This window comes from Phodopus roborovskii, unplaced genomic scaffold (assembly GCF_943737965.1).
Source record: "Phodopus roborovskii unplaced genomic scaffold, PHOROB, whole genome shotgun sequence".
Taxonomy (NCBI): Eukaryota; Metazoa; Chordata; class Mammalia; order Rodentia; family Cricetidae; genus Phodopus; species Phodopus roborovskii.
This window is the reverse complement of record NW_026126571.1, coordinates 2,240,112-2,266,135: the sequence shown is the minus strand read 5'-3', so window position 1 is coordinate 2,266,135 and position 26,024 is coordinate 2,240,112. Positions and strand designations below refer to the sequence as shown.

Below are 26,024 nucleotides of genomic sequence, written 5' to 3'. Positions count from 1 at the left end.
GGCGCTCCTCGGGTAGGGAGGGGTCGCTCACACCACCGAGGCGAGCCCGGACACCGAAGCCACCTTGTTGTCCTCGGCCCAGGGCTGCAGATTCTGCAGCGCGAAGAGCGAAGAGTTGTGCAGGCAGAGCGGGTCCGGGGGCAGCGGCGGCCGCAGCGGCCGGGGCAGCGCGTCCTGCTGCAGGTGCAGCAGCAGACGGCCGGCGCGGTGCCGCTCCGCCTCGCGCTCCTCCGCCGTCTGGCGCCTGGGCGGGCGGAGAGCCGGGGTCAGCGGTCGGCCCGGCCCTTCCCCGCCATTCGGCCCGCCCGCGCCCCGCGCCTCACCGCCACTTGGTGCGTCGATTCTGGAACCAGGTCTTGACCTGCGCGTCCGTCATGCGCAGGGCCTTGGCCAGCGCCGCCCTCTCTGCCGAGGCCAGGTACTTCTGGCGCAGGAAGCGGCGCTCCAACTCCAGCACCTGCGAGCGGGAAAAGGAGGTGCGCGGCTTCTTGCGCTTCGGGGGGGTCCGGTTTTGGTAGGGGTGGCCTATGCGACGTGTCCCAGAGAAGGGCGAGAGCGCAGCTACGAGGTGGAAGATCAGGGCAAAGTTTGGGGGTGGCCCGAGGTGACACTGGGAAGAGAGCCCCTAGTCCTTACCGGCCCCGCAGCCACCGAGGCCTCGTTCAAAAGGGGGCCTAGGGAGAATGGGGTCCCTCCCAAACTTCACCCTGCCCCAGCTCGCGGTGGGCACCGTAGGGCTGCAGAGGAAGGGCGCATGCACCCGACGACGGCAGCTCTCTCCTTACTACCTCTCCTCTGTGGGACCGAGAAATGTGGGGTCGCGGAGGGTCCACGGGGATGAGCAGAGGGGAGGGAGAAAGGGGTAATGGAGTTGGAGAAGAAAACCAAGAGGAGAAGAAACCGGGGTCTACGTCTACGCGGGTGGAAGGGCGCCGAGGGGTTGGCCAATCTCACCCGTGAGCCTGTCCTTGGCGAAGCGGCGGCCGCTGTCCATCCAGGGGAAGGTGAGTCCGGCTAGGCCCCCGGCGCCGCCCAAACCCGAGGGTCCCGGCACCGCGGGGGCCGCACCCGAGGGCGGCGGCACCGGCAGCGGGCGGTGCGCCGGGACGCGGATCACGCCGCCCGGGCCCACTCCCGAGCCTCTGGGCAACGGGGCCAACGAGCCGGCTGGAGCGTAGCCCGAGGCTCCGTGGAATCCACCCGAGAACGCAGCACTCTCCCCGTGGCTCTGGCCCGCCTGACCCTGGCCCAGGCCGCCCCCCGGGGGTTCGGGGCCGCTCAGGATCTGATCGATGCCGAAGCTGATGGGTTCGTGGTGCGGAAGGTGGTGCGGAGCCAACACCGCCGGCTCCATGGGTCCAAGCCGGAGAGGACCTGGAGGCCGGAGGCCGGGAAGGGTGTCTCTGACGGCTGCGGGAGCCCGGCGGCCGCGCGCTCCGGGCAGCGGCTTCAGGGGCCCGCGGGGCTGACCAGGGCCGGGAGACGGGGCCCCCGGGCCAGCAGCATCCCTGTGCACCGGGCGCAGCCGCGCGCGTGCCCGCCCCTCCCGGGCGCCCGCGCAGGGACTTGCATCCCGGAGGAGCGTGGCCGGCGGGGGTCCCGGGAGCGCAGGTGGACGCTAGGCTGCCCAGGCCACTGCCCGAGTCCGGAGTGGAGAGGGGTGGCCAGCTCAGGCAGGGGCAGTGACTGACAGATCGGCCTCGGGTGGGCAGAGGGGGCTGAGGGAGGGCAGGGGCGGGGCCCTGCTGTTAAAGCGAAAGGGATGGCTAGATGTGCCAGGCGCAGGCAGAGGAGGGCGCGGGTGTCAGGAAGGCGCGGCGCGCGGGAGGGGCCGCTGACTCAGCCTGGATGCTCGTGCGCCCGCATCCTCTCCGGCCTCCGCCTTCGGGCTGCCTCAACCGCGCGGGCTCCTCGGCAAGTGCTTCTGACCCCAGCCCCCACTCTTCGCCTCCCGATGGGTGACGCTGGCCAGCTCCTGGATTCGTTGTGGTCCCTACCCAAATGCCCTCTGAGACCAAATCTCGTTGTGGCTTCCTGGCTGTGTAAGAATCGGCTGGGGGACGGCGACCCGCGACCCGGATTCCTAGGAAGAGGCCAGGTGTGGGAAGCAGACGGTGGCAGGGCGCGTTCCGTTCGGTGGACTCGGGCAGGGAACGAGCGTCTGAGCTTGGGGTCGTGGCACCCCTGGCTTTTCCCCACCCTGGTCCTGACCGGCCAGGAATTGGTGCCCTGTTTCTTAGAATTTCGATTTTCTGAAATTGCTGTAAATCGGACCCGGGTCTCAAACGGACCGACCTGGGCCTCCGCCGCAGGGTTCCACCCCTCTACTTTGCATCTCGGAAAGCAACCCTTTCACACTCTCCTCCCCCCTCTAAGGCGAAAGGGCGACCTTGGGGACTCGCTGAGGCCGTGGGAGGCTCTCCGCTCCGCATCCTACAGACACTGCACCCCACCCAAGCCCCAGAAAACGCGCCTGGAGCGTGCCAGTCAAGGAGAGTGGGGGAAGGATGAAGCGGCTCGGTGACCTTGTGACCTCCGGGCGCGGACCCAGGAGCTGGGAGCGTGTGACCCCCGCGTCCCTCCCTCGGATGGGACCCCTGCCGGGCGGGCCCCTGAGCCGAAGACACGCCCCCGCCGCCACCCTGCCCGGTGCAGGCCGCCATAATCGGGTTAGCTGGGCCGGAATTACATTACCTTCCCCAGCCCGCCCCGGCCCTGGGGGGGGCCCTGGCGCCTCCGAGCCGGTGAGACTGGGCCCGGGGAGGGGGGCAGCGGGTGGGCACCGAGGACCTGTTCAGCTCGCCTTGGACACGTTCTGGCCAGAAGACCCCGCCCTGCTCTGCAGGCCTGGAGCCTCACCCCTGCCGGCCTCTGGGCTCTGCTCCACCCTGAGGCTTTCCCGCGTGAAGCGAAGCGCCCAGCAAGTATAGACCTCCCCGGGACTGCTGCTGTCGTTGTTGCTCCGGGATCCCCGGGGAAAGGCGCCCCTCCACTCTCCCGGCAGATGGGCTGGCAGCCTGGCGCCTGGGGCAGGGCGAATGGGCCTTTTCTCTCATGGGAACCAGGATATTTGGGCATCTGGACAGGAACATAAGAGGAGATAAAAGCAGGCCCTCCCTCCCAGTGTTCTCGGGAGCCTGCGGGGTGGGGGCGGGACGGGGCAGGAGGGCTTTAATACTGTGTGAGAGCCCTCTCCCACCTTGGACACCTCTCTCCTTTCCGGCTATTCCTTCCACCGCACTGGTCACAGGACGCGCGCGCGGGAAGGGGGGCGGTTTGGCAATGTAAGCTTCCACAGGACACTCCCTGTTCTGAGCTACAGGGGGAGGGTCCACCTAACCTGAAACTCCAAGCAAAGCACAGAGCACACCGCCCTGCCTGGGAGTCTGGGGGGGGGGGGCTGCAGGGGCGCTGGCTAGAAGCTGAGCATCATGACGGAAAGTGGCTGTGTCTGTCTCTCACCAGACTGAATAAAACCTTTTGAACACATGCAAGAAAGAGTCCGTGAATGAGAAACAGGAAGCTGGTGAAGGCCTAGCCTTTGCCTCTGGGGGTCTGTACGTGGGGAGGTACTCACCCACTGCTGACCTTTTGAGGAGAATGGTCACAGACACTGTCTAGTACCTGGCTGTAAGGCCCGAGGACATCCAATTTTGCTAGCCTTACCTAGGAGTTTCTCTTCTTGCCCTGGTCTCTGCTTGAACGGTTCCTGCTAGTCCAAGCTGAAGAGGGGGGAGCGAGCGAGGAGAGAGCTCCCTCCACCTGTCCGCCCACAAGTGTGCTCTTTTCCTCTCCCTGACCCCCCCCCCCCGTTTTTAACGTTTGGGATTGTGTCTTGTGGTGATATATTGTTGATGATTTATTAAAGCCACTGGTGGTGGTACACACCTTTAATCCCAGGACTCAGGATTACGAGGTAGATGGATCTCTATTAGTTCAAGGTCACACTGACTACACAAAATTGACCCGGCCCTAAAAGGAACAGTTCACACAAAGGTGATCTCAGCCTTTAATCCCAGCACTAGGGAGGTAGAGGCAGGAAGCTATGGCTGGGAGGAGAAAGGAATATAAAGATGGGCAGACGGGAATTCAGGCTTGCCATTTCAGCTGGGTAGAGTAGGATCTACTGGCTGGGCTGCTTTGCTTCTCTGATCTTCAGCTTGAAGCTTGAACCCCAGCATCTGTCTCTGTCTTTTATTGTTGGTGCTACAGTGTCTCCATCCTCTTACCTCCCTGACTGTGGGCTAAGGGGCTTGCACAGTCACACCCATTTACTCCTAAGTGCGTGAGTCTCTTGTAGAAGCTAAGTGTCCCACCTCGGCTCCTCCCCTCCCCTCCTTTCCCCTCCCTTCCCCCCTCCCCTTCTCTTCCCTCCCTCCCCTCCCCGCCTCTCTCCTCCCCTCCCCTTCCTCCGTGAAGGTGGCTGTTCTTCAAGATGGCTCCAACCCTTATGTCACCATGTCTGTCATCAGTTTAGCCCAGCTATCTCAGCTCAGAGTTTTCTCATTTGGACAGTCTTCGCCTGACTTATCAGGTGAATTTTTATCTCTTGTTATGTCCATGGCTATTGCCTCCATTTCTTCCTCCTCACCTGTTGTGTTAACCCAGTGGAGGCTGGTTTTTCTACACCACATCTATCCCCCCCCAGGAGATGGGGGGGAACATGCATGCACGTCTCACTATGTAGCCCTGGCTGGCCTGGAACTCATTCTGTAGACCAGGCTGGCCTTGACCTCACAGGGATCCACCTGCCTCTGCCTTCTGAGGAACACCCAGCAACCAATTATTTCCTGAATTTTCTTTCTTAAAAAAATTAAGATTACATTTCTTTTAGTTCTCCTCTCTCTCTCTCTCTCTCTCTCTCTGTGTGTGTGTGTGTGTGTGTGTGAGAGAGAGAGAGAGAGAGAGAGAGAGAGAGAGAGAGAGAGAGAGAATGTGGAGATCAGAGGACTACTTTGAGTCTGTTGTCTCCTACCATGTGTGTTCCAGGGATCAAACTCAGGTCATCAAACTTGAAAGCAATCACCTTCACCATCTCGTCAATCCTTTCCTTTGGTTTCTATTTCAGTTTTAATTTTTGTTTTGTTTGGGGCACTGGGGATTGAACCCAGGGCCTCATGCATGCTAGGCAAGTGCCCTACCACTGCCCTACATCCCCCAGCCCTGGTCCATGCTGCAACACGGCCTTCCATTGTTACTGCACACAGCCTTCTCCACTGGCTTTGTCTCTTCTGCCGAAGAGTGAGCGTTACACTGTCCTGCCTCCAGTGTCCCCAGTCCAGTCCTCACACCCACCCAGACAGCACTGACACCTGACTTAGAGCCTCATCTCTAGACTCACTTCTGTCCTAGCTTCCTGCTCTCTCCACCCGGCTCTCTTGAAGCCACCTTAAGTCCAACAGGCTGGAGGAAACGCTCGCTCCTCACAATTCTTACTCATCTTCTCACTCAGGCCTACCCAGTCAGGCGCCCCCCCCCCCCGGCTGCTTCCTTCTGCCATGCTTTCCTTTAAAGTTTAGCATGTAGCCTCCTCCTCCTTTGGACAGGCGTCTGTAGTCATGGCTGGCTTTGAACTCTGATCTTCCTGCTTCTACCCTCTGGGGGCTAAGATTACAGGTGTGTTTCATTTCTAGTTTCAGCCCTTCCCAGTGCTAAACCCTTAATCTATCACCAACACCTACAATCTTTCATTTGTCCATTCAGAATACCGCTCTAAAGATTTCTTTAAATCTTATATCCGTGCGTGTTTGCCTTCTTGAGTTTATGTGCACTACATGTGTGTAGAGCCCTTAGAGGCCAGGAGTGTCGGATCCCCATGCAGCTAGAGTTATATAGGTAGTTGTAAGACACCTGCCTAACATGGATGCTGGGAACCGAACTTAAGTCCTCTGTAAGAGCAGTGAGTGCTCTTAACTTCTGAGCTGTCCCTGCAGCCACCATTTGAAATATTTAATACCTGCTATGTGCTCAGCTCTGGAGCTATAAATGTCAATAGCAGAGGGAAGGAGAAACACATTCTAATAACAAACGGCAGATTAAAAGCTAGAAAAATAGTAGAAACCAATAATATATCTATATAATATATAAAAGATATAATTAGAACACACACACACACACAGAGAGAGAGAGAGAGAGAGAGAGAGAGAGAGAGAGAGAGAGAGAGAGAGAGAGAGACGCCTGTAGTTCTAGCTACCTTAGGAGGCTAAAGCGGAAAGATCACAAGTTTGAGGTCAGCTGGAACAATACTATGTTTCAAAAAAAAGAAAGAATAAAACAAAAGAGCAGGGCTCAGTTCAGGCAATAAAGGGCTTGCATACAAAAGTGAGGGTCTGCACTGAACCCCAGCACGTGTGAAAAGCTGGGTGTGGTGCCCCACTGGGGAGGTAGTGACAAGAGGGTCACAAGCCAACCCAACCTTACTATCAAGGGGCCCTCCTCCTCTCTGGGCCCTAAGGACACTGCAGTTTGTCCTCTGGCCTATACATACACATGTATGCACACACGTGTGTGCTCGCTGTAGTGTGCACACACAAAATACGTTACGTTTAAAGCTTTTTAAACATGTATGGGTATACGTGTGCTTACGTGTGAGTTTGTGTGCACCACATGCACGCAAGAAGCCATGAGGAACAGAAGACACCAGATCTGGACCTGGAGTCACAGGAGGCTGTGGACAGCCTGACTTGGGGGACTTACACCCCAACCTGAGTCCTCAGAGAGAGAAGTTAGCACTCTCAGCCACTGAGCCATCTCTGCAGCCCCAAGCGAATCCAGAACCTGGTGTGGTGGCTCTTGCCTTTAAGACAGGGAGAGGCGAGTGTGTCTCTATGAGTTTAAAGCCAGTTTGGTCTAGCTAGAAAGTTCCAGGTAGTCAGGGTTACACAGTGAGACCCGGTCTCAAAACATAAAATAAATGTTAACGATGCTGAAACATGGTAAAAACAAAAACAAGGCAAGGAAGGTAAAGGCAAGTAAATGGTCTTGTGGTTTGTTGCTGTTGTTGTTGGGGTTTTTTTTTGTGTGTGTGTGTGTGTTTGTTTTTGTGCAGCAGAAACACAGAAGTCTCATGGAGACCTGAGAGTGGGAAGAAGCATGGAAAGCCAGTGTGTCCAAGCAGAGCCCATTTTAGTATTTTATAGAGCAGACATCGAGGAGAAACTATGCAGTGTTAGGCTCTTACCCTGACGGAAAGGGAAGCTGTCAGGTTTGGGGTGTTGTTTTGATAGATTTATGTGCACGCCTGTTTTGCCTTCATGTGAATCTGTGTGCCACAAACATGGTGTAGTGACTTTGGAGGCCAAACTAGGGCATTGCATCTGCAGCTGGAGTGACAAATTGTTGTGAACCTTTTTGTGGGTACTGGGAATCAAACTCAGATCCTCTCAAAGAGCAGTCAGTGTTCTAGCCATCTCTCTAGCCCCTGGGTTCGTTAAGTTTTATGAACTTTTTGGTGTGTGTGTGTGTTTTCTTAGGGATGACCAGAGCCTGTAACCCCAGTGCCACTAAAATATCTTAAACAGAAAAGGAAAATAAAACAATCTGATTTTTTTTTCTTTTAGTTTTTGTTTTGTTTTCAAGACAGATAGTCTCTGTCTGTGTAGCTCTGGCAATCCTGGAACAAACTCTTTAGCCCAGGCTGGCCTCACTCTCAGAGATGTAGAGCCTGTGCCTTGAGTGTTAGGGTAAAGGTGTGCATCACCACACTCAACGATTTGATATTTTTAATTTTATGATTTACTTATTGCTTGTTTGTTGCTGCTGTTGTTAAGACAGTCTTATTGTAGCTCAAAATTATTATGTATCCAAGGTTGACATTGAATTCCTGATCTCCACCCTGTCACCTCATAAATGCTGGGATTACAGGCCTGTCTTTTTTTTTTTTTTTTTTTTTAAACAGTTTTCTTGATGGCTGACTTACAATGAGCTGCAAGTTTTGATTTCTTTCGAGACAGGGTTTCTCTGTAGCTTTGGAGCCTGTCCTGGAACTCACTTTGTAGACCAGGCTGGCCTTGAGCTCACAAAGATCCCCTAGCCTTTGCCAGCCTCTGCCTCCTGGGTGCTGGGATTAAAGGTGTGCACCACCACTGCCCGACTAAGCTACAAGTTTTTAAGTGTATATTCTGGTCTCCACAAATGTAATTGCTCATTAAACTAACACCGCAATCAAAATAAGAAACATCAGGCTGGACCAACGGTGGTGGCCCACGCCTTTAATCCCAGCACACAGAAGCAGAGGCAGGCAGATCTCTGTGAGTTTGAGACCAGCCTGGTCTACAGATGGAGTTCCAGGACAGGCTCCAAAGCCATACAGAAACTCATCTCTGGGGAGGGGAGGTGGGGGGAAGAAAAAAAAAAAAGAAGCTTCCATCGGACTGTCTAATGTGTGGTCCGATCACCCTTCCGTGCTATGGGAAGGGTCTTGGGCAGGAAGGAAGCAGGCCAGGCCTGCAATGCCTTGGACCAGAGAGGCAAACCACAGCTGTAATTAGCTAATTAACGAGTCATTAATGCTTTCTTGATTGTTATGTACCGCATTCCACCGTTCATGGGGTAACTCTCTCCCCATGAGTCTATCATTCCAGCCCTTTAGGACGCCTTCTACCGCCACGCCCAACACACGCCTTTCCTCCCTAGTTCCATCACACACTCACACCCCTCATCCATGTGTCAATCGTGCCCACACACAGTTCCATCTTTTCCAGAAAGCCCCTCTGCCTCCAATCTCCAGTTGTACTTGGTGCTAACAACGCTTCAAGGCAAATGTGTTTTCTTTTTAATTTCGCCCTTAAGAACTCAGTAATTACAATGTACGAGTCCCGGGGACCCCTGGGCCTATGCTACTGCAGGCACTCGCTGCCCGTCGGTCCTCCCTCCCCTCCTCCTTCGGCATCTGCTCCGCATTAGTCTACCCCAGGCCTCCGCAGGCGCCGGTGATTAAATCATCATCATTAACCAGGGCCTAAGCCCGCCGCACCCCGGCAGCAGGGAGAGTGGGGGTAAGATCGCCACGTTCCCGGAGGGTCTCTCCCTCCCCAACCCGCCCGGGGCACCCTCTCCCTCCGCGACTTCGGGAAGCCGGGCGGAGCGGGGAGGAGGCCGGCCACCCCGACGCAGCTCCGCAGCCGAGCAGGGGGTGAGGCCCCGGGGTCCGAGGCGAGGTCGCGTCCCGGTCCCCACTGTCCCGGCAGCAGCGGGCCCGGCCTCGGGGTCGGGGTCGGAGGGCACAGGCATGTCTGTCTGTCTGTCTGTCTGTCATCTACCTATCTCTCTATCACAAACTCCTGAAGTTGGTCCACAGGTCCGGTGCGTGGGAAGGACACACACAGACACACAGACACACAGACACACACAGACACTCACACAGACACACACAGATACACACAGACACACACACACACACAGACACACACACACACACACACAGACACACAGACACACACAGACACACAGACACTCACACACAGATACACAGACACACAGAGATACACAGACACACACAGACACACAGATACACACACACACAGACACTCACACACACAGATACACACAGACACACACACACACACAGACACACAGAGACACAGAGATACACAGACACACACACAGACACTCACACACACAGATACACACATACACACACACACACACTAACGACACGGGAAGGGGGCCCAGCGGGCTCAGGTGAGCACTCGGGGAGAGAGAGAAGGGGTGAGGGCGGGGTGTGCCGGAACACAGCCAATCCGGAGGACTTGAGGCCCTCGTTGCTACGAGACAAGTCCCGCCCCGCAGGCGGTACCGGAAGTGGCGGGCTGGGATCAGCCTTTAAGATGGCGTCTCCTCAGGGGGGCCAGATTGCGATCGCGATGAGGCTTCGGAACCAGCTGCAGTCAGTGTACAAGATGGACCCGCTGCGGAACGAGGTGCAGGGGCGGCGGGGTGACGGCTGGGGCCCGTTAGCCGTGCGAACCCGAGCGAGCGCGGGCACGGGCGGTGGCGGGACGGGAGCGCAGCGCGCCTGCGCGGCGGTGGGGAGCGCAGCGCGCCTGCGCGGCGGTGGGGAGCGCAGCGCGCCTGCGCGGCCGCGGCCGGGGCTCCCGACGCTGCGCTGGGGCGCCTGCGCGCTGAGTGCCCGCGGCGTCTGGTCCTCCCTGGGGCCGAGCGCGAGCCGAGCGCCCGCCGCGCGCGGAGCCCTCTGCTGGGCGGAGGGGGAGCTCTCGGCCCGCCCCGCCCGCCCCGCCCCACGTGACCGTGACCGAGGGTGTGTCCGCAGGAGGAGGTCCGCGTCAAGATCAAAGACCTGAACGAGCACATCGTTTGCTGCCTGTGCGCCGGCTACTTCGTGGACGCCACCACCATCACAGAGTGTCTGCACACCTGTGAGTGCGCGCCCGCCCCGCCCCGCCGCGCCCCGCCCCCAGCAGGCTGACCTCTGCGAGCCTCTGTGCCAGCTGTCCGTCCCCACCCAGAGTGTCCGGGGTGGGTGCAGAGGGCGTGAGCGTCTGCTGCCTCCTCCCTCACACGGTCTGCAAAAGTTGCGCTTCACCAGGCTGACCTCTGCGAGCCTCTGTGCCATCCGTCTGTCCGCCCGTCTGTCCCCACCCGCCTCTGAGTGTCCGGGTGGGGTGTGTGGGTGCAGAGGGTCTGAGCTCTGCTGTCTCCTCTCTCTCCCAGTCTGCAAAAGTTGCATCGTGAAGTACCTGCAGACCAGCAAGTACTGCCCCATGTGTAACATCAAGATCCACGAGACGCAGCCGCTGCTCAACCTCAAGCTGGACCGGGTTATGCAGGACATAGTGCACAAGCTGGTGCCGGGCCTGCAAGACAGTGAGTGCACGCCTTGTGTTGTAGGGGCTCCCGACCCGAGTGCTGGGGTGGCAGCTTGACGTGGTGGAGGACAGCTCTGATGGGCAAACGTCTAGATAAAGAAAGAGCTCAACGGCCGGGACAAAGGGAATTAATGTGGCCGCCCTCGCCCCTTCCTAGGTGAAGAGAAGCGGATTCGGGAATTCTATCAGTCCCGAGGCTTGGACAGAGTCACTCAGCCCAGTGGGGAAGGTACGTCCCCGTGGCCACCTGGGGGAAGAGAGGGCAAGTACAACCCTCGGAGCAGCCTTTCTTCTGCCCGGTTTTGCTCCCTGCCGGAAGAGGGGGGTGTGGAACCCCCAGCCGTCTCAATATGTACTTTTCCTCAGAGCCAGCCCTGAGCAACCTTGGCCTCCCTTTCAGCAGTTTTGACCACGCTAAAGCCCACTATTACCGCTATGACGAGCAGCTGAGCCTGTGCCTGGAGCGGCTGAGGTGAGGGACAGGGAGGCTGAGTGAGGGACAGGGCGTGGTACTGTCGGCGAGCAGAGTCAGCTCAGGGACCTAGGGAAGGGCCTAGAGATGAGGGGGTATCTTATGGATCTAGGTGGGGGCGAAGGAGCATGGAGCCCTCTAACTAGTTTCTGTTTCCATGCAGCTCTGGCAAGGACAAGAACAAAAATGTGCTTCAGGTGAGAGGGGCTGAAATGGGGCCTGTGTGAAGTTGAGGCGCTGCCCGCAACCCTTCCCTCACACAGCTGTCCTCTTCCTCCCTCCCTTCTAGAACAAATATGTCCGATGCTCTGTTAGAGCGGAGGTACGCCATCTCAGAAGGGTCCTGTGTCACCGCCTAATGCTAAATCCACAACACGTAAGTAAACCCACTGTGTTTGCTATGTGAAGAACAGGAGGCTGAAAGGGGAGGGCTGTGTCTGGCTTGAAGACTTGTGTCTGGGAGGAACCTGAGTCAGGAAAGTTACTTTAAGTTCAAGGTTAGCTTAAGCCATATTGCGAATTCCAGGCCAGTCTGGGCTCCAGAGTAAGACCTTGTCTTGAGAAATGAAAAATAAGTAGGAGAGGGATCTGGCGAGACAGCTTAGTGGGTAAAGTGCTTGCCTTGCAAGCACCAGGACCAGAGTTCGATCCCCAGACCTAAAACAAAAACAAAACCAACCTAGCCGCTTGCACTGGATGCACCCCAGGCCAGTGAGGGACAAGGTGAACGGAGGCTGAGGAATAACTCCCGGAGCTGTTGTCTGGCCTGCACAGACGTAGACACACACAGTGCACACGAACCTACATATATAAGCACACAGGGCACAGAGTCCAGGGAGCGGCCTTTGCCCCATGTCCCCTTAGGTCCAGCTCCTTTTCGACAACGAGGTTCTCCCTGACCACATGACAATGAAGCAGATATGGTTGTCACGCTGGTTCGGCAAGGTAAGCCAGGGGCGGTGGGCCCAGGGCCCTGCAGATGCCAACAGCCCACTCATTTCTTCCTTCCCTTCTCTCCTCAGCCATCTCCTTTGCTTTTACAATACAGTGTGAAAGAGAAGAGGAGGTAGGGGCCAGCCAGGCTTGCTCCCCGCCCCTCCCCATCCCTCCCCAGATATTTATGTGAAATTAACTGTGCCTTTATTTTTTGAAATAAAAGCTTTTAAAAAGCATTCTTCATCCTCCTTCTTAACCACTCAGCTGCACCTCAGGCTTTGGCCTGCGTCCTGGTTTCTCAGCAACCTCCCCTATCCACCAAATGGCCTCAGTGGCTTGCTGAAGGAGATGGGTAGAGGCCCACGGTGAACTGGAACCTGGCCTTTTTGGTTTGGGGAGGGAGGGCTGTCTAGACGCAGCTCTTGCTGTCCTCCTGTGCTGCAGTAAATGGTACCAGCCTCAGAGGAAACGTCACACATCATGTCAAGAGAGGGGGACACAGGGCTGAAGATGAGGAAGAGTGATATTTAAGGGGAAAAAATCCAAATAATTGCGTATGTAGCCTGGGAAATAGAGACGAGAAAGAAGACCCCACAGGTGGCATCTGGTGGGGCAGATCTGAGCCCAGGCCAGCCAGCTGTCCACAGAGCAGCTAGCCTTAGCGATGGGGAGTTGAGAAGGAGCCCACGTGGAAGACACCAAGAGGAGCTTTAATGGGGGAGGAGCTTCAGAAGAGGGGCGTGGTCAGGTGATGGCATAGCTGGTCTCTAAAAGCCTACTGTACATGCTGGGCCCGGGCAGTAATCCAGGCCCTGGTTCTGTGGATAGCTATATGGGAGAGTCAATAAGTACCCCCCACCCAAAGGAAGAGAAACAAACAAAAAACCCAACCTTGCATCTGGAATTCGTCGGCTTTGATTTTATTGTCTGGAAACCTTATCAAGTCACTTGGAGACGTGGAGGACATAGGGCTAAGGCAAAAGTGTTTTAGAAGATGAGCTAGATCAAGTTACCCTTGTTTATAAATTCCAACATGAGGGAAGCCGAGGCAGGAGTATTACCAGCAGCTCTGGGCTAGCCTGGATGGAGTGCAGAGTGACTGAGCGCCTCTAACAATAAAAAGCGCTTGGGTGTCTGAGACAGATGACAGGGGTCTGGGTGTGGATGTGTCCCCAAAGCTTCCTGTATGTGTGGGGAGGGGTGGACGGTAGGCTCATCTCCTCCAGGGACCCCTCCCCCCATGCAGGACAGGTGTTCCCAGAAGCTGACTTCAACAGCAGTGCATGATGGGTTAAGTATCCCAATAGTGTTCCCCTACGTCCTTCTGAATCTGAAGTCTGCTAGCATGCAGCAGGCACCCAGGGTGTTTTCAGGGGTTTGTACGCCCACCCCAAGTTTCTTATGGAGGGATGGGTAGGAACCAGCGGTAGCGCAGCTCTGCGAGTTAGACTGCAGTCTGTGGGCCGTGTGTGCCCCTCGCGCGCGCCTGCTGCAGAGCGGTCTGCGAAGGAGCTTTCTTACTCTTGGACGTGGCTGCAGCTCAGCAACAAAAAAGAAATCAGAGGAATTGGGGTTGAATATGATCAAAATGCAAAGTGTAAAGTTTTTAAAGCGTATTTTTAAAAAATAAAAACATCAGAGCAACTTGTAGCTGCGAACCCCCACCCCCACCCCTCCACCCCCACCGCACGCTAAATAAATGTTTTCGCTTTGTTTTAATTAAGTCGGGCCTGAAGACTAGGGTCCTAGCTCAGGAGTCCTAAGCACCCATGCCGCGACCTTCGCCTGTCAATGCTGTCATGGCGGCAGCCGCGGCAGCTGGGGGCATCTCCAGCGGTTGCTGATCCTGTGCGGCTGCAGACTCCCTCCTCTCCTTTCTCCACCTTGACCCCGAGGTCGCTGGCATCTCATATTGGGGTATCACGCGAATGCTTCTGGGGGAGGGGGGTGCAGAGCCCCATGGATCTGGTCACAATCTGAAAAAGAAAACTTACCCCCCAGCTGAGTGCAAGTGGCTCTGAGGTTGGGGTAGGAGGATTTCTGTGAGTTCTAGGCCACCCTGGGCTATATGAGAAGACCTTGTTTCAACTCTAGTCCCCAAAAGCAAACAACCCAGAGATGGAGGACCGCTGGATCTCTCCCACACACACCTTGCTTGATTCTTTCTTTTCCTATTCCTTATTGTGTGTGTGCTAGGCAAGTCCTCTACCAACTATATTCCCAACCCCTAAAAATACTTTTTTTATTTTATTTTATTTTAGTTTTTCGAGACAGTGTTTCTCTGTGTAATATTTCTGGCTGTCCTGAAACTCACAGAGATTCCCCTGCCTCTGCCTCCCGAGTGCTGGAATTAAAGGTGGGTGCTACTACACATGGCTTCCGACAAGGTTCTTTATCCACCATTAGGTGACAGGTGAGTGTCCGAAGGGATGAAGGTCTGAGTGTGAGCATCTCATATTCCAAGAGGGATTTAAAAGGCCCCTGAAGTGTCTGAAGGGAGAATGGGGAAAGACAGAGAAGGCTGAGACCAAAGAAATCGCCTAAGGACGACAGTGAAGACAGCCTGGATCCTTTAGGACCGCTGGGTGCTAGACTTGTGGGTGCGTGTGGTGATAATCTTGTTTGTACTCTAATGAAGCTTGCCTAAAGATCAGAGTGCAGAACTAAGCTTCTAGTTAGCCATAGAGGCCAGGCAGTGGTGGCATGCACCTTTAATCCCAGCAGTGAGAGGCAGACAGATGTCTGTGAGTTCAAGGCCAGGTTGGGTTATACAAGAGTGATCCAGTCTAAAAGAGAAACAGAGCCAGGCAGGTGCTGGATCACACCTTTGATCCCAGTACTTGGGGGTCACAGGCCTTTGATCTCAGCACTTGGAAGGTGGAGACAGGAGCTCAGCACATTCAGTCTAAGGATTCCTGGAGACAGGATTTTGCTCCTTTCAGTCTCTCTAATGGCTGGCCCCTTTGACCTGCAGGCAAGCCTTATTTGTTAGGTCACAAACAAAATATCACCACGAAACAACCGGGCATCAGGAAGTTTCTGTGCTCCCCAACTTCGGCAGGGGAAAGACAGCTTGCCCCCCCCCCCCAGCTCAGAACCCAGGTTTAGTCTGTTACTGTCCCTCATTAATCACTCAGCCTCCTCCAGTCCCCTTCTGTGGATCCGGTTTCTCCCCAGCTCATGTTCCAGATGCTTAGCCAGGAGAAGCCCCCTCAATGGCCCCAGGATCGTCTGGACTAGTCCCTAGGCATTGGGATGTGCTTAGTCAGTCTCTGATGCTGGGACATCTTCCCTTTAACCTCTCCTCTTTCCTCCCCCAAACTTGCGTCTGAGGACCATCCCATCTGTTACCTGAGCCCATCTGCTAAAGGGAGGAGAGGAAGGCCAAGCCCCTCAGGAGACACACACACACACACACACACACACACACACACACACACACACACACAGGGATAATTGAGAGCAGAGGTAAAAAGGACATAAAAGTCACATAATGGATGTGTGAGGAGAGGTTGCAGTGTCTTTTGGGTGCCCGGACGGGGATGCAGTAGGGCAGTCCCTTCTGCCTCCTGGGATCTGCTTTAATTGCAGATTAAGTGAAACCACAAGGATTGTGCTGATGCCTGCAGCAGAGGCTCTCCACTGCCCTCCCCTACTACCCCCTCCATTAATAACCAATTAACAAGGTTCTCAAGCAGCTCAGCTTTCCACCATGGCCTGGCTCTGCTCTCTGACCCTGCAGTGGCTCATGGAGCTTCAAGAGCATCTCCAGGCTTCCAGGAGGGTCTGGATGCCTGAAGGCCGGGGTGTCATCAGAGGGAACCGTTTATTGGAAAGACATCCCTCCTGCTATCAATTGAGCGTCCTGTTGTCAAGGAGCCTTTGGCTCAGATTCCTGGGGTCTCCTAAGTCCTATTTGGGGCACTCCCAACTCTAAGCTACACTTACCCCAGGGAGTAAACACTGAAAATTGTGAGAGGCAGAGGCCTACAGGAAAGGTGACATGGGGAACAGTCTGGGAGGGGGACTGTTCTGGATTTTCCTTTAGCAGTCAAAAGAAAAACAAAACAAAACAAACAAACAGAATGCTTGTCTTGGGCTCAGCACAGTAGCTCACTCCACAGAACACTGAGCCAGGAAGATTACTTTGAGTTTGAGCAGAGCCTGGGCTACATAGTGAGACCCTAGTTTAATCATAAATAAATTAACTAAAATTAAAAGCCCTGTGTGGTGGCACACGCCTTTAGTCCCAGATAAGTTGGAGACCAGCCTAGTCTACATAGTAAACTCCAGGACAGCCAGGGCTACACATTGAGATCCTGACTCAAAATAACAACAACAATAGTAAAAACAATAGCAACTTAGAGAGAATACTGGCATGCCCTTTGGGAGTAGCTGAGTCTCTAAGGCTGTAAGAGGTGAAGCCTCCAGCTATCTGAGGTGGATATAGTAGAAAGAGCACTCAGGCCTGTCCAGCCTCACTGACCTAGAGCTGCCTTCATTATTTCAACTCCAGATGACCATGGAGTTGTAACTCAGGTGGGAATAAATGTGGGAGAGAAGGGAACAGACAGATCAGGCCTCAGAGTTGCCAGTGGTGCCAGTCACGTGACCTGGCTGGAGCGGGACCCCACAGGGAAACCACACCTGAACTATGAGAGCTTAATAAAATGACAAAGGCAGACCTGGCAAGCCAGGAAGAACAGGTTCTCTGTGGAGACCAGTCCTGGGAGCAAGGGACTCCTGAGCCCAGGTCTCTGGAAGCTTTTTTGGTGTGTTTTAACTAGGCTACAGCACAGCAAACTTCCCGTCCCTTGTGGTATCTTTTAATGACAGTCGCTCCACTAACTCAGGTTCTCACAAGTCTTGACCCGAACCCGGACACTGCAACAACCATTCCCCGATGCTGTTATTTCTCTTTGAGACCTTTGCTCAGGGGTAGGCGGGGAAGATGAGGCCAAGTCAGGATACCGGAGATACTAAGGTTCTCAGGATCCTGACATAATCAGCCCTGATCCTGTTTCTAAGAATGCTGCAAAACCCCAGCCCTTGGGGTGAGGGAAAGCAATTTTATTGCTCAGGAGTTTATGAGCCAAAGCATATGCGGGGAGCCAAGCGGCAAGCAGAACCCAGTAAAGCCATTTGAATGTGCACAGAACTATAGCCCACAGCCAGAAGCCACCGGCTTCTCTCCACTCTGTAGAAGAAATAAGGCTGCCAGGACACCTACGGGCTCCAGACTCCCTGCGGCCCTTGGAGGGAGGTGGGGGTGCAGAAGGAGGGGACATGGGGCTCCAACCCAGCTCTAGGGGGCGGGTCGGAGGCAGGGGGCCCAGATCGGAAGCTGAGCACTGGGGGCCGAGGAGGTTGTGGAGCCCAGAGCATCGGAAGGCGGGATCGTTACAACCCGGCTTGCCATGAACTCTGGACGCCAGCGCCGGACACCCTTCAGCATCGCAGACATCCTAGGCCCGAGCATGGTACCTCGAGCACCTTCTGCGCCACAGCTTCCCGAGGCCAGCCCTGATCCCGCATCGCCACTGTGCGCGCTGGAGGAGCTGACTAGTAAAACGTTCCTGGGCCGTGACCCGCGCGCTCTGCAGCTTTCCGAAGGTACAACCGCCTGCAAGGTCGCAGGCTTGAATTAGTTCTCTCTCTCCCTGTATGTCTGTGTGTCTTGTTGCGGACAGAGTGAATATCTCACTACATGTGTGTCTGTCAGTCTCTCTTTGTCTCTGTGTCTGTCTGTCTGTCTGTCTGTCTGTCTGTCTCTCTCTCTCTCTCTCTCTCTCTCTCTGCTTCTCTATCTCTCTCGTCCCCAGTCACAAAGTTTTGTTCAACCCTGGCCGGTCATTTCTACCCGGCTCTGTCCTATGCCCAGGAGTCAGGAGTTGCATCTCAGGCCCCGCAAGTCCCAGCGTTAGTTCTTAGAGCCTGCAGCTGCTCCAGGGGTTTGCCAGAGCCCCGGGGTACCGCCAAGCTGGAAAGAATCTAGGGACCAGCTGGGCTAGTGGTGTTCTTCACTGTGTGCGGGGCAATCGCAACCCAGAAAGGCCGCGGAGGAGACAAAAGGCTTAAGCTGACAGGAGTAAGGCAGGGCTAGGACGAGGCAGAAACTCCGAAGACCTCCCGACTGCCCGCACCAGCCCCAGCCCCAGCCCCAGCCCCAGCCCCAGCCCCAGCCCCAGCCCCAGCCCCAGCCCCAGCCCCAGCCCCAGCCCCAGCCGGGTCTCTTCTATAGCCAATGCAGGAAGGTTCTTGCAGCTGCATTGGGCATACGAACTACTCCTCTGCCTACCTTTCCTCTCCATGATAACACTGTGTCCCTTTTTGGGTTCGGGAGAGGGAGCTGGTGTTTTTTAAGGACGCATAAACAGTGGGCTTTATATGGCCACCAGGCCGGTGGGTCACCCGACCTCAATCTAGCCTCTAACCTACTACCACGCAACTTGGATTTTTCCAAACGGCCTTGACCCTGCACCAGATCTCCTCAGTACCACCCACTCCCCTGCATGAGCAAGCTCATCTCTGTCGCCAGCGCTTTAGAGGCCTGCTGGTTTTCGAATCCCTGGCCTGACCGGGTATAAGGACCGTGATGCTGGCCCTCCCCCACACCTGCTTGAGCCCTCCGAGACCCTACCTAATCTTTTTCCACCCAGACCACAGCTCCTCCAAAGCTGGAGACTGACATTTCCGTCCCATCCCGGCAGGCAGAGTCGCCCCTGAGGCGCCGCCGGGTCCTGGCGCTGGTGTCCGGAGACGCCGCAAGTCGCGTACAGCCTTCACTGCACAGCAGGTGCTGGAGCTAGAGCGGCGATTCGTCTTCCAGAAGTACTTGGCACCATCAGAGCGCGACGGGCTGGCTGCGCGACTGGGCCTGGCCAACGCGCAAGTGGTCACTTGGTTCCAGAACCGGCGCGCCAAGCTCAAGCGGGATGTGGAGGAGATGCGCGCGGACGTGGCCTCTCTTTGCGCGTTGTCTCCGGGAGTCCTGTGCCGCCTGGCACTGCCAGACCGTGCTTCTAAGACTGACCCTGGCTCTACAGGGCCTGATTCCGAGCCCCACTTATCGGATGAAGAGATACAGGTGGACGACTGAAAGTAAAGCCTCTGCCAGCCCTGGATTCCAGGGCCCTGGACTCCTCACCTCTGCTAGGGACCTTGTCTGGGTTCCCGGGTGGAGGGGAGAGACCCACTTAGCCTTGATCTGTCCCTCAGCCCGCACTCCTACTTTTTTTTTTTTTTTTTTTTTTTTTTTTTTTTTTAGTCGTTGAGAGAATAAAGCTGCGGCTCTGCTTCAAGGTGCCTCAATACCGGATGGATGCCCGCAACCCAAACAAATGCAACCTGCTACTCACTGGGAACATGGTTCTGTTGCTTAGTGGCTCCTTTAAAACATGGTGCTTCTTTTAGGCCTGGTAGCAGCCCTGAAACGTAGGTGCCTGGCTATGCTCATTTTCCAAAAGAAGCCTGAGGTCAGGATTTGGACGCAGGCATCAGCTACTCTTCGGAGAACTGGCTGTCTTTCCTCTCTGGAGACACTGGGTGGAGAGGAAGTGGGCAGGACTCTAGTGGTGGCTTCCGGCCACTACCCCCTACTGGTCACCTTTGTTCCGAGAACTTGGAGACCTCAACACTAAACTTTAGGTTGTCCCCAGTGTTAATGTGATTCTTTTCTGTCCCTATTCTTAATCAAGGTTTACTAGGTTCCCTGCCTTAAATGCCCCTCCTTAAGCCTAGTGAGGGTGCAGGTCCGTGATCCCAGCACTTGGGAGGTGGAGGCAGAAGGATCAAGAGTTCTAGGTCAGCCTGGGCAAATCGCAGACACACACACACACACACACACCAATAAACAAAGATGGGACACAGTGACATACCAGTGTCTGGACAGAGGGCACACCCACTTCACACCTGATTCATGAGAGGAACTCAGTGTATCTGTGACTGTCACAAGCACATCTTAGCCTGACTCCACTGCTGACATCTCTGACATTCATCTCTGCTGGCCATTGCTCACCCTCCTGCACAGGCCCTGGGGAGGGACAGGGAGCCCTGGGGAGGGACAGGCAGCCCTGTCAGTCTTTAGGAGACCAACACACAGCTAGGGCCTGCAGGTGGAGGGCCAGGAATAGGAAATTCCAGGGAGGATGGGTACGGTTGGAAGACAGGCATGACCTTCACATAAGAAGGAAGTACTTTGTGTGAATTAATCAGCACAACAGCCCAACTGACAGGCTTTTAGTATGGTGCTAGGGAAGATCAAGGAGGTGCCCTTGGAGGTGGTAAGATGGGGTTCAGCTTTATGCCTTTCTGACACAAGTTTTAGTTTAGTGTTTTTGTTGTTGTTGGGTTTTTTGTTTGTTTGTTTTTTGTTTGTTTGTTTTTTGAGATAGGTTTTCTCTGTGTAGCCTTGGCTGTCCTAGAACTCACTCTGTAGATCAGGCTGACCTTGAACTCACAGAGATCCACTGCCTCTACCTCCAAAGTGCTGGAATTAAGAGCATGTGCCACCACACCAGGCACACTTTAAAAAATTCTTTTTATTTCCATCATACGAATATGAGTGTTTTATTTGTACATATGCATGTATATTGTGTGTGTGCCTGGTGCCCACACTGCCAGAGAAGGGTGTTGGACTCCCCTGGAGTTGGAGTTACAGTCAGTTGTGAGCCCCTGCATGTGCCCACATCAGCTGGGAGCTGAACCTAGGGTTCTGTGCAAGAAAAGACAGTGCCATTCCTGCCCTGACACACTGTGTCCGTGGTTCCCTCCCCCGCCCCCGCCCCCCCACCCCTCATCCCCCCCTTTGGACTCCTTCAGGTACTAGCCCTACAGAGGTGACTAAGAAGCAAAGGATGCATTGGGTGAGAGGCAGGAGAAACAAGGGAACTGGAGTAGGTACTGTGCTGTAAACAAGGCACTGTCTTCAAGGCTATAGGGAGGCACTGCTCAGGGTAGGCTGATACGGTGGTATCCGACAGAGGTCTGTGGTCCCTGCAGAGGAGAACTCACAGCTGGACTAGGAGAGGTGTTGGGGCAGTCACAGAAGAGAATCCACGTGGCTCTCCTAGTGACGGGAACTACATGATTGACAGCCTTATAAGCTCAACAACTGGAAGGAAGTGGCCCTGAACAGAAACTGATCACTGATATATGAAGTATCAAGGATGACCTTGAACTCCTGACCCCTCCACCTCCTCTTCCCGTGTGTTGGGACACAGGCTGTGTTCTCTAATCAAGGTAACATTTTCTTTGTTAGTGGGAGACCAGCTGAGTGCTTCTCCTCCGGTTATTGTCCTAGCAGTCTGAGACTCTGCTGTTTTTCTATGGTCCTTACTGGTTCATTTTCCGGTGCGCTGAGCTCTGGGAATACTATTTCGGTTTCATTAGTTTTCTCCTGAGCTCCCCTTATCTTTGTTTCTCACTGATTGCTGGGTTTTTCCCTCCCCTTGATGGCTTCTTTGACTTCTTTTGGCTCCATGTTTCCTTGACTTTTCTTAGATGAAAGTGGATGGAGCACACCTTTAATCCCAGCACTCAGGAGGCAGAGGCAGGTAGATCTCTGTGAGTTAGAGGTCAGCCTGGTCTACAAGAGCTAGTTTCAGGAAAGCCTCCAAACCCATGAAGAAACCCTGTCTCAAAAAACAAACAAACAAACAAACAAAGTGTCAAGCAAGCAATAGAGGAAGACACCCAGTGTACTCTTCTGGCCTCCACAAGTAAGTGTGTGTGTGTGTGTGTGTGTGTGTGTGTGTGTGTGAAGTTTATCACAAGTTGATCAGTATAATGTTACAGAATATTTGATTAACTATGTAAAGATGTGTTACATTAGTTTAACTATGTAACAATATGTTGCTGTTTTTCTTTGGCTGCCTAAGGCACCTGATTGGTCCAATAAAAAGCTGAATGGCCAATAGGGAGGTAGGAGGTATAGATGGGACTTCTGGGCAGGGAATGTAAATAGGGGGAGGAATTTAGAGGCTGGAGGAAGAACGGAAAAAGAAATATTAAGATGCCAGAGGCCAGACAGACAGACACTGAGGAGGCAGGAAAGTAGGACATACAGAATGAAAGAAAAATAAAAAGCCCTGAGACAAAACATAGATGAATAGAACAGGTTAAATTAGTTAAAAGAGCTAGAGGGACAAGCCTAACTAAGGCTGAGCATTCATAATTAATAGTAAGTCTCCATGTCTTTATTTGAGAGCTGGTTGGTGGCTCAAAGAAGATTTCAACTACAGTATAACCTTGGGGATTTTTTAAAGATTTGTTTATTTTACTTAATGTGTTTAAGTGTTTTACTTGTATGTATGTAGGTACACTGTGAGCATGCTTCATGTCTTTGGAGGTTAGACAAGGGCTTCTGATCTCCCAGAATCAGAGTTGTGGATGGTTGTGAGCCATCATGTGGGTCTGGGAATCAAACCCAGGTTTTCTATGAGGGCAGAAAGTGCCCTTAACAGCTGAGCCATCTCTCCAGTCCAATCTGAGAAAGTGGAATAAACTTTAATCATTCAGTGTGTGTGTGTGTGTGTGTGTGTGTGTGTGTGTGTGTGTGTGATCCTTAAATTCTATCTTTGAACAGTTAATTTGGACTCCTTGTGACTTGGCTTTAGGCTTTCATTGCTTGGCTCTATCACTTATTTTTCATTCTTAGAATAAAATCATTTTTAATCATAAAAAATCCACCCTTATCCAAAATATTCACTGTTAATTTTACCCTTTTAACAAAAAATATGACTGTATACTTAGATCATTACCAACAATCCTCTCATTCCCATTTAATGTTTATTTCATCCCTCTAAATAACAGTCAACTCCAAATAACATACACAGCACCTTGCAACACATTAAGATTACCTGTACACATTTGGGGGGGGGCACGGTTTCTCAGCCCTGGTTGCCCTGGAACTAGCTCTGTAGATCAGGCTGGCTTAGAACTCACAAAGACCTACCTGCCTCTGCCTCCCTAGTGCTGAGACTAGAGGCGTGCACCACCACCGCCCTGTTGCACCCATACTTTTAGCCACTGAATTTTTTCTTTGCAAGTCTTAAGCAAGCATTTTCTTTGCTCCGATTTTTACAACTTTTCTTTATCCCTCTGGTTAGAAAACAAAACAACAACAACAAAAGACCTTTACATTCTAGCAAAAACCTTGACATATTATCTAAATGACCTTGATGTTAGAGAATATGGGCCTTGCAAACAAGAAATGTCAGAAAAGAAAGAACATACAGACCCCCCCCCCCAAAAAAAAAAAAAACCTCTGTATATTAACTGTGTAATTGCAATTCTAGATAGGAAAGACATTTACTAATGCATTTTAACTCTCACCGAGGAGAGGGGTGTTAGGACATCGTCTCTTGGAATGCCCTGTCCTTCCACTTTTAACAGTGGATTTCTTCTTTCTACCTGGAATCTCTCTTCTGTCTGACTCACTTGTGGCTTCTCTGTTTGGTGATTTGGACCTTGACTTTCTGGAGCTTTGCCTACCCTCATTAATCTGATTTATGGTTGTCAACAATATCTAAGCTTTCTGATTGTGTTTTTCCTTGACCTTTCTTACACAGACCTTTTGTGTGGATCTGAATATCGACATTCCTGCCTCTTTAGGCCTCCATCTCTTCTCATTTTTTTTTTTTTTCAGTCTCTTTGCTCAGTGGTTAGCTACAAAGTGTAATTTTAGCATCCCTTGTCCTAAAAGCTCTTTTATGATTAATCTCAAGTATTTTTCACCTGAATCCTAAGCCTTTCTGGGAACACTGTGGGCTCAACTCCTTGTCCTGTTTAGTAAGGTTTCTCTTACCTAGTGACATCGAGACTCCTTTGTGGTGGCAGCCCACTTTGAATGATGCCCAATCTATTTCAACACTGGCCAGAGCTTTTCTTGAATCAGTTAAGCAACTTTGAAGTTCCTATAACACACCATCTGTGACTTTGCATGTCTTACGCCCTCTACCTGGGATGATCTTTCCCAAGCAAATGGATTGTGTCTCTTGCCTTTTAGATCTTGGCTTAAACATCAGGTTATCAGGGAGGCTGTCTCTGTCATTCCTTTAAAAGAGAGAGAGAGAGAGAGAGACCTCTTCATTCCACTGTATCCCTGTTTATACATCTTGGATGTGACAAACTGTGTTAGGTGTGACTGATGCCTCCACCAGATACTCATTGAATAGAAGGATGTTTATTTTATTCATTATTATTGGTGTGAGTATGTGTGTGTGAGTGTGTGTGTATGTATGTGTGTGTGTGTGTGTGAGAGTGTGTGTGAGTGTGTGAGTATGTCTGTGTGTGAGTGTGTGAGTGTGTGTGTGTATGTATGTGTGTCTCTGTGTATGTGTGTGTGAGTGTGTGTGTGAGTATGTCTGTCTGTGTGTGTGAGTGTGTGAGTATGTCTGTGTGTGTGTATGTGTGTGTGTGTGTGTGTGTGTGTGATTTTCTCCTTCTATCACATTGGTTCCAGTGATAAAACTTAGGTTGTCAGTCTTGGAAGCAAGTGTCCTTATTGCCTGAGTCGTCTTATCAGCCCTCTCAAAACAAACACCATTCTAGTGAAATTTTTGAGGTAAAAGGACCACAGAAGGATTCTCAAGATTTTTCTTATTAAGTAAACAGGTTTGTGTTATGAAGCAAAAAAAAAAAAAAAAAAAAAAAAAAAAACCCAACCAAATAAACAACTTTAAAAGATTTTACTTTATTTTTTAATTATATGTATCTGGGGGCGGGTGGCGGGGCATGTACAGGTATGTACAGGTGCCTTCAGGAACCAGAGCCATCAGATCCCCCAAGAATGGAGTTGCCGGCTATTTCAAGCCATCTGATGTGGGTGCCGGGAGTTGAATGGGGTCCTCCTCATGACTGGAGGAATCTCTTCAGTGTCAATTAATTAATTTTTAGACTTGTCTTTGTGTGGGAGGGACTCGGGAATCTGAGGCTGGGGCCAATTCTCTATGTGGACCTGTATCCTTAGCCTGAGGACTTGTTAACTGAGATTCTCTAAATAAATCAGGAAATGACCAGGAAAGCAACTGGAAATTTAGCCTGCCAATGCCCCCATATCTGATGCTTTTGTCTCTCCCAGTAACTGTACCATATACCTCAGGAAATCTAAACTCTTGAGGCCTTTCAAGCAACTCTCAGAGATTGGGTCTCACACTGTAGCCCAGGCTAGCCTGAAACTATGCAGGCCAGTTGTCGATTACCTCATGAAAATCCTCCAGTCTCAGCCTCCCGAGTGCTGGGCTATAGTGATATTCTCTTTCCCTTGCTTTAGCATCTTTGCTCAAATTGTGCTCTGATCATAGTATCTTTCCAAAGGCATTTGTAACCACTGCCTAGGCCCCAACCACGAGACCCTCAAGTGCTCAATTCTGCCTAGTTTGAGCATTGTATGAGCAGCAGCTGGAGGGTCCCTTGCTGTCTGTTTGCTTAAAAATCTTTATTGTGTAGGGCCGGAACCTGCTGGTTCCCAAAGCCCGCAGCTGACTGAAACAAAACAGGAAGGAAGCTGGCTGTCCTCCCTCCCTCCCTCCCTCCCTCCCTCCCTCCCTCCCTCTCAGCAGAGGAGGCAGAGGCAGGCAGACAACTGCGATTTCGAGATCAGCCTGGTCTACACGGCGAGCTCCAGGCTAGCCAGGAACCTACAAAGTGAGACTCCAAGAGGAGAGAACCATAGCAAAACAACCACGGACGCACAGACAACCATGAAGGCGATGGTCAGGACAAAAAGAAAGCTGGGGTCTCTCTTCCCTCTTTTCTGTAGGACCCAAATTCCTTGCAAGGTCGGGAGC

General features: G+C 53.0%; 3 protein-coding genes across 3 annotated transcripts; 2 read left to right on the top strand and 1 right to left on the bottom strand.

The window, feature by feature from the left end:
- On the bottom strand, window positions 1–1,376 carry Tlx2 (T cell leukemia homeobox 2). Its single transcript, XM_051202959.1, has 3 exons — window positions 955–1,376; window positions 324–561; window positions 1–244 (listed from the first exon to the last, which is right to left on the bottom strand). The coding sequence occupies exons 1-3, from the start codon at window positions 1,352–1,354 to the stop codon at window positions 28–30; spliced, it is 855 nt and encodes a 284-aa protein (XP_051058916.1). The 5' UTR covers window positions 1,355–1,376; the 3' UTR covers window positions 1–27.
- An 8,400-nt stretch (window positions 1,377–9,776) lies between these two features.
- Window positions 9,777–12,470, top strand: Pcgf1 (polycomb group ring finger 1). Its single transcript, XM_051203077.1, has 9 exons — window positions 9,777–9,920; window positions 10,271–10,376; window positions 10,672–10,824; window positions 10,984–11,055; window positions 11,193–11,298; window positions 11,462–11,495; window positions 11,588–11,674; window positions 12,163–12,243; window positions 12,321–12,470. The coding sequence occupies exons 1-9, from the start codon at window positions 9,828–9,830 to the stop codon at window positions 12,366–12,368; spliced, it is 780 nt and encodes a 259-aa protein (XP_051059034.1). The 5' UTR covers window positions 9,777–9,827; the 3' UTR covers window positions 12,369–12,470.
- A 5,013-nt stretch (window positions 12,471–17,483) lies between these two features.
- On the top strand, window positions 17,484–19,449 carry Lbx2 (ladybird homeobox 2). Its single transcript, XM_051203100.1, has 2 exons — window positions 17,484–17,847; window positions 18,945–19,449. The coding sequence occupies exons 1-2, from the start codon at window positions 17,652–17,654 to the stop codon at window positions 19,331–19,333; spliced, it is 585 nt and encodes a 194-aa protein (XP_051059057.1). The 5' UTR covers window positions 17,484–17,651; the 3' UTR covers window positions 19,334–19,449.
- The last annotated feature ends 6,575 nt before the right edge of the window (window positions 19,450–26,024 follow it).

Excerpts from the sequence above, each read along its gene's own strand:
- Tlx2 (XM_051202959.1), bottom strand. The coding sequence starts at position 1,354 with ATGGAGCCGGCGGTGTTGGCTCCGCACCACCTTCCGCACCACGAACCC. Across the intron at positions 562-954 it reads CGCCAAGGACAGGCTCACGG|CTGCGCTCTCGCCCTTCTCT; the intron begins GTGAGATTGGCC and ends TCCACCTCGTAG. Across the intron at positions 245-323 it reads AATCGACGCACCAAGTGGCG|GCGCCAGACGGCGGAGGAGC; the intron begins GTGAGGCGCGGG and ends CCGCCCGCCCAG.
- Lbx2 (XM_051203100.1), top strand. The coding sequence starts at position 17,652 with ATGAACTCTGGACGCCAGCGCCGGACACCCTTCAGCATCGCAGACATC. Across the intron at positions 17,848-18,944 it reads CGCTCTGCAGCTTTCCGAAG|GCAGAGTCGCCCCTGAGGCG; the intron begins GTACAACCGCCT and ends CCATCCCGGCAG.
- Pcgf1 (XM_051203077.1), top strand. The coding sequence starts at position 9,828 with ATGGCGTCTCCTCAGGGGGGCCAGATTGCGATCGCGATGAGGCTTCGG. Across the intron at positions 11,056-11,192 it reads CACTCAGCCCAGTGGGGAAG|AGCCAGCCCTGAGCAACCTT; the intron begins GTACGTCCCCGT and ends ACTTTTCCTCAG. Across the intron at positions 11,496-11,587 it reads AGAACAAAAATGTGCTTCAG|AACAAATATGTCCGATGCTC; the intron begins GTGAGAGGGGCT and ends CCTCCCTTCTAG.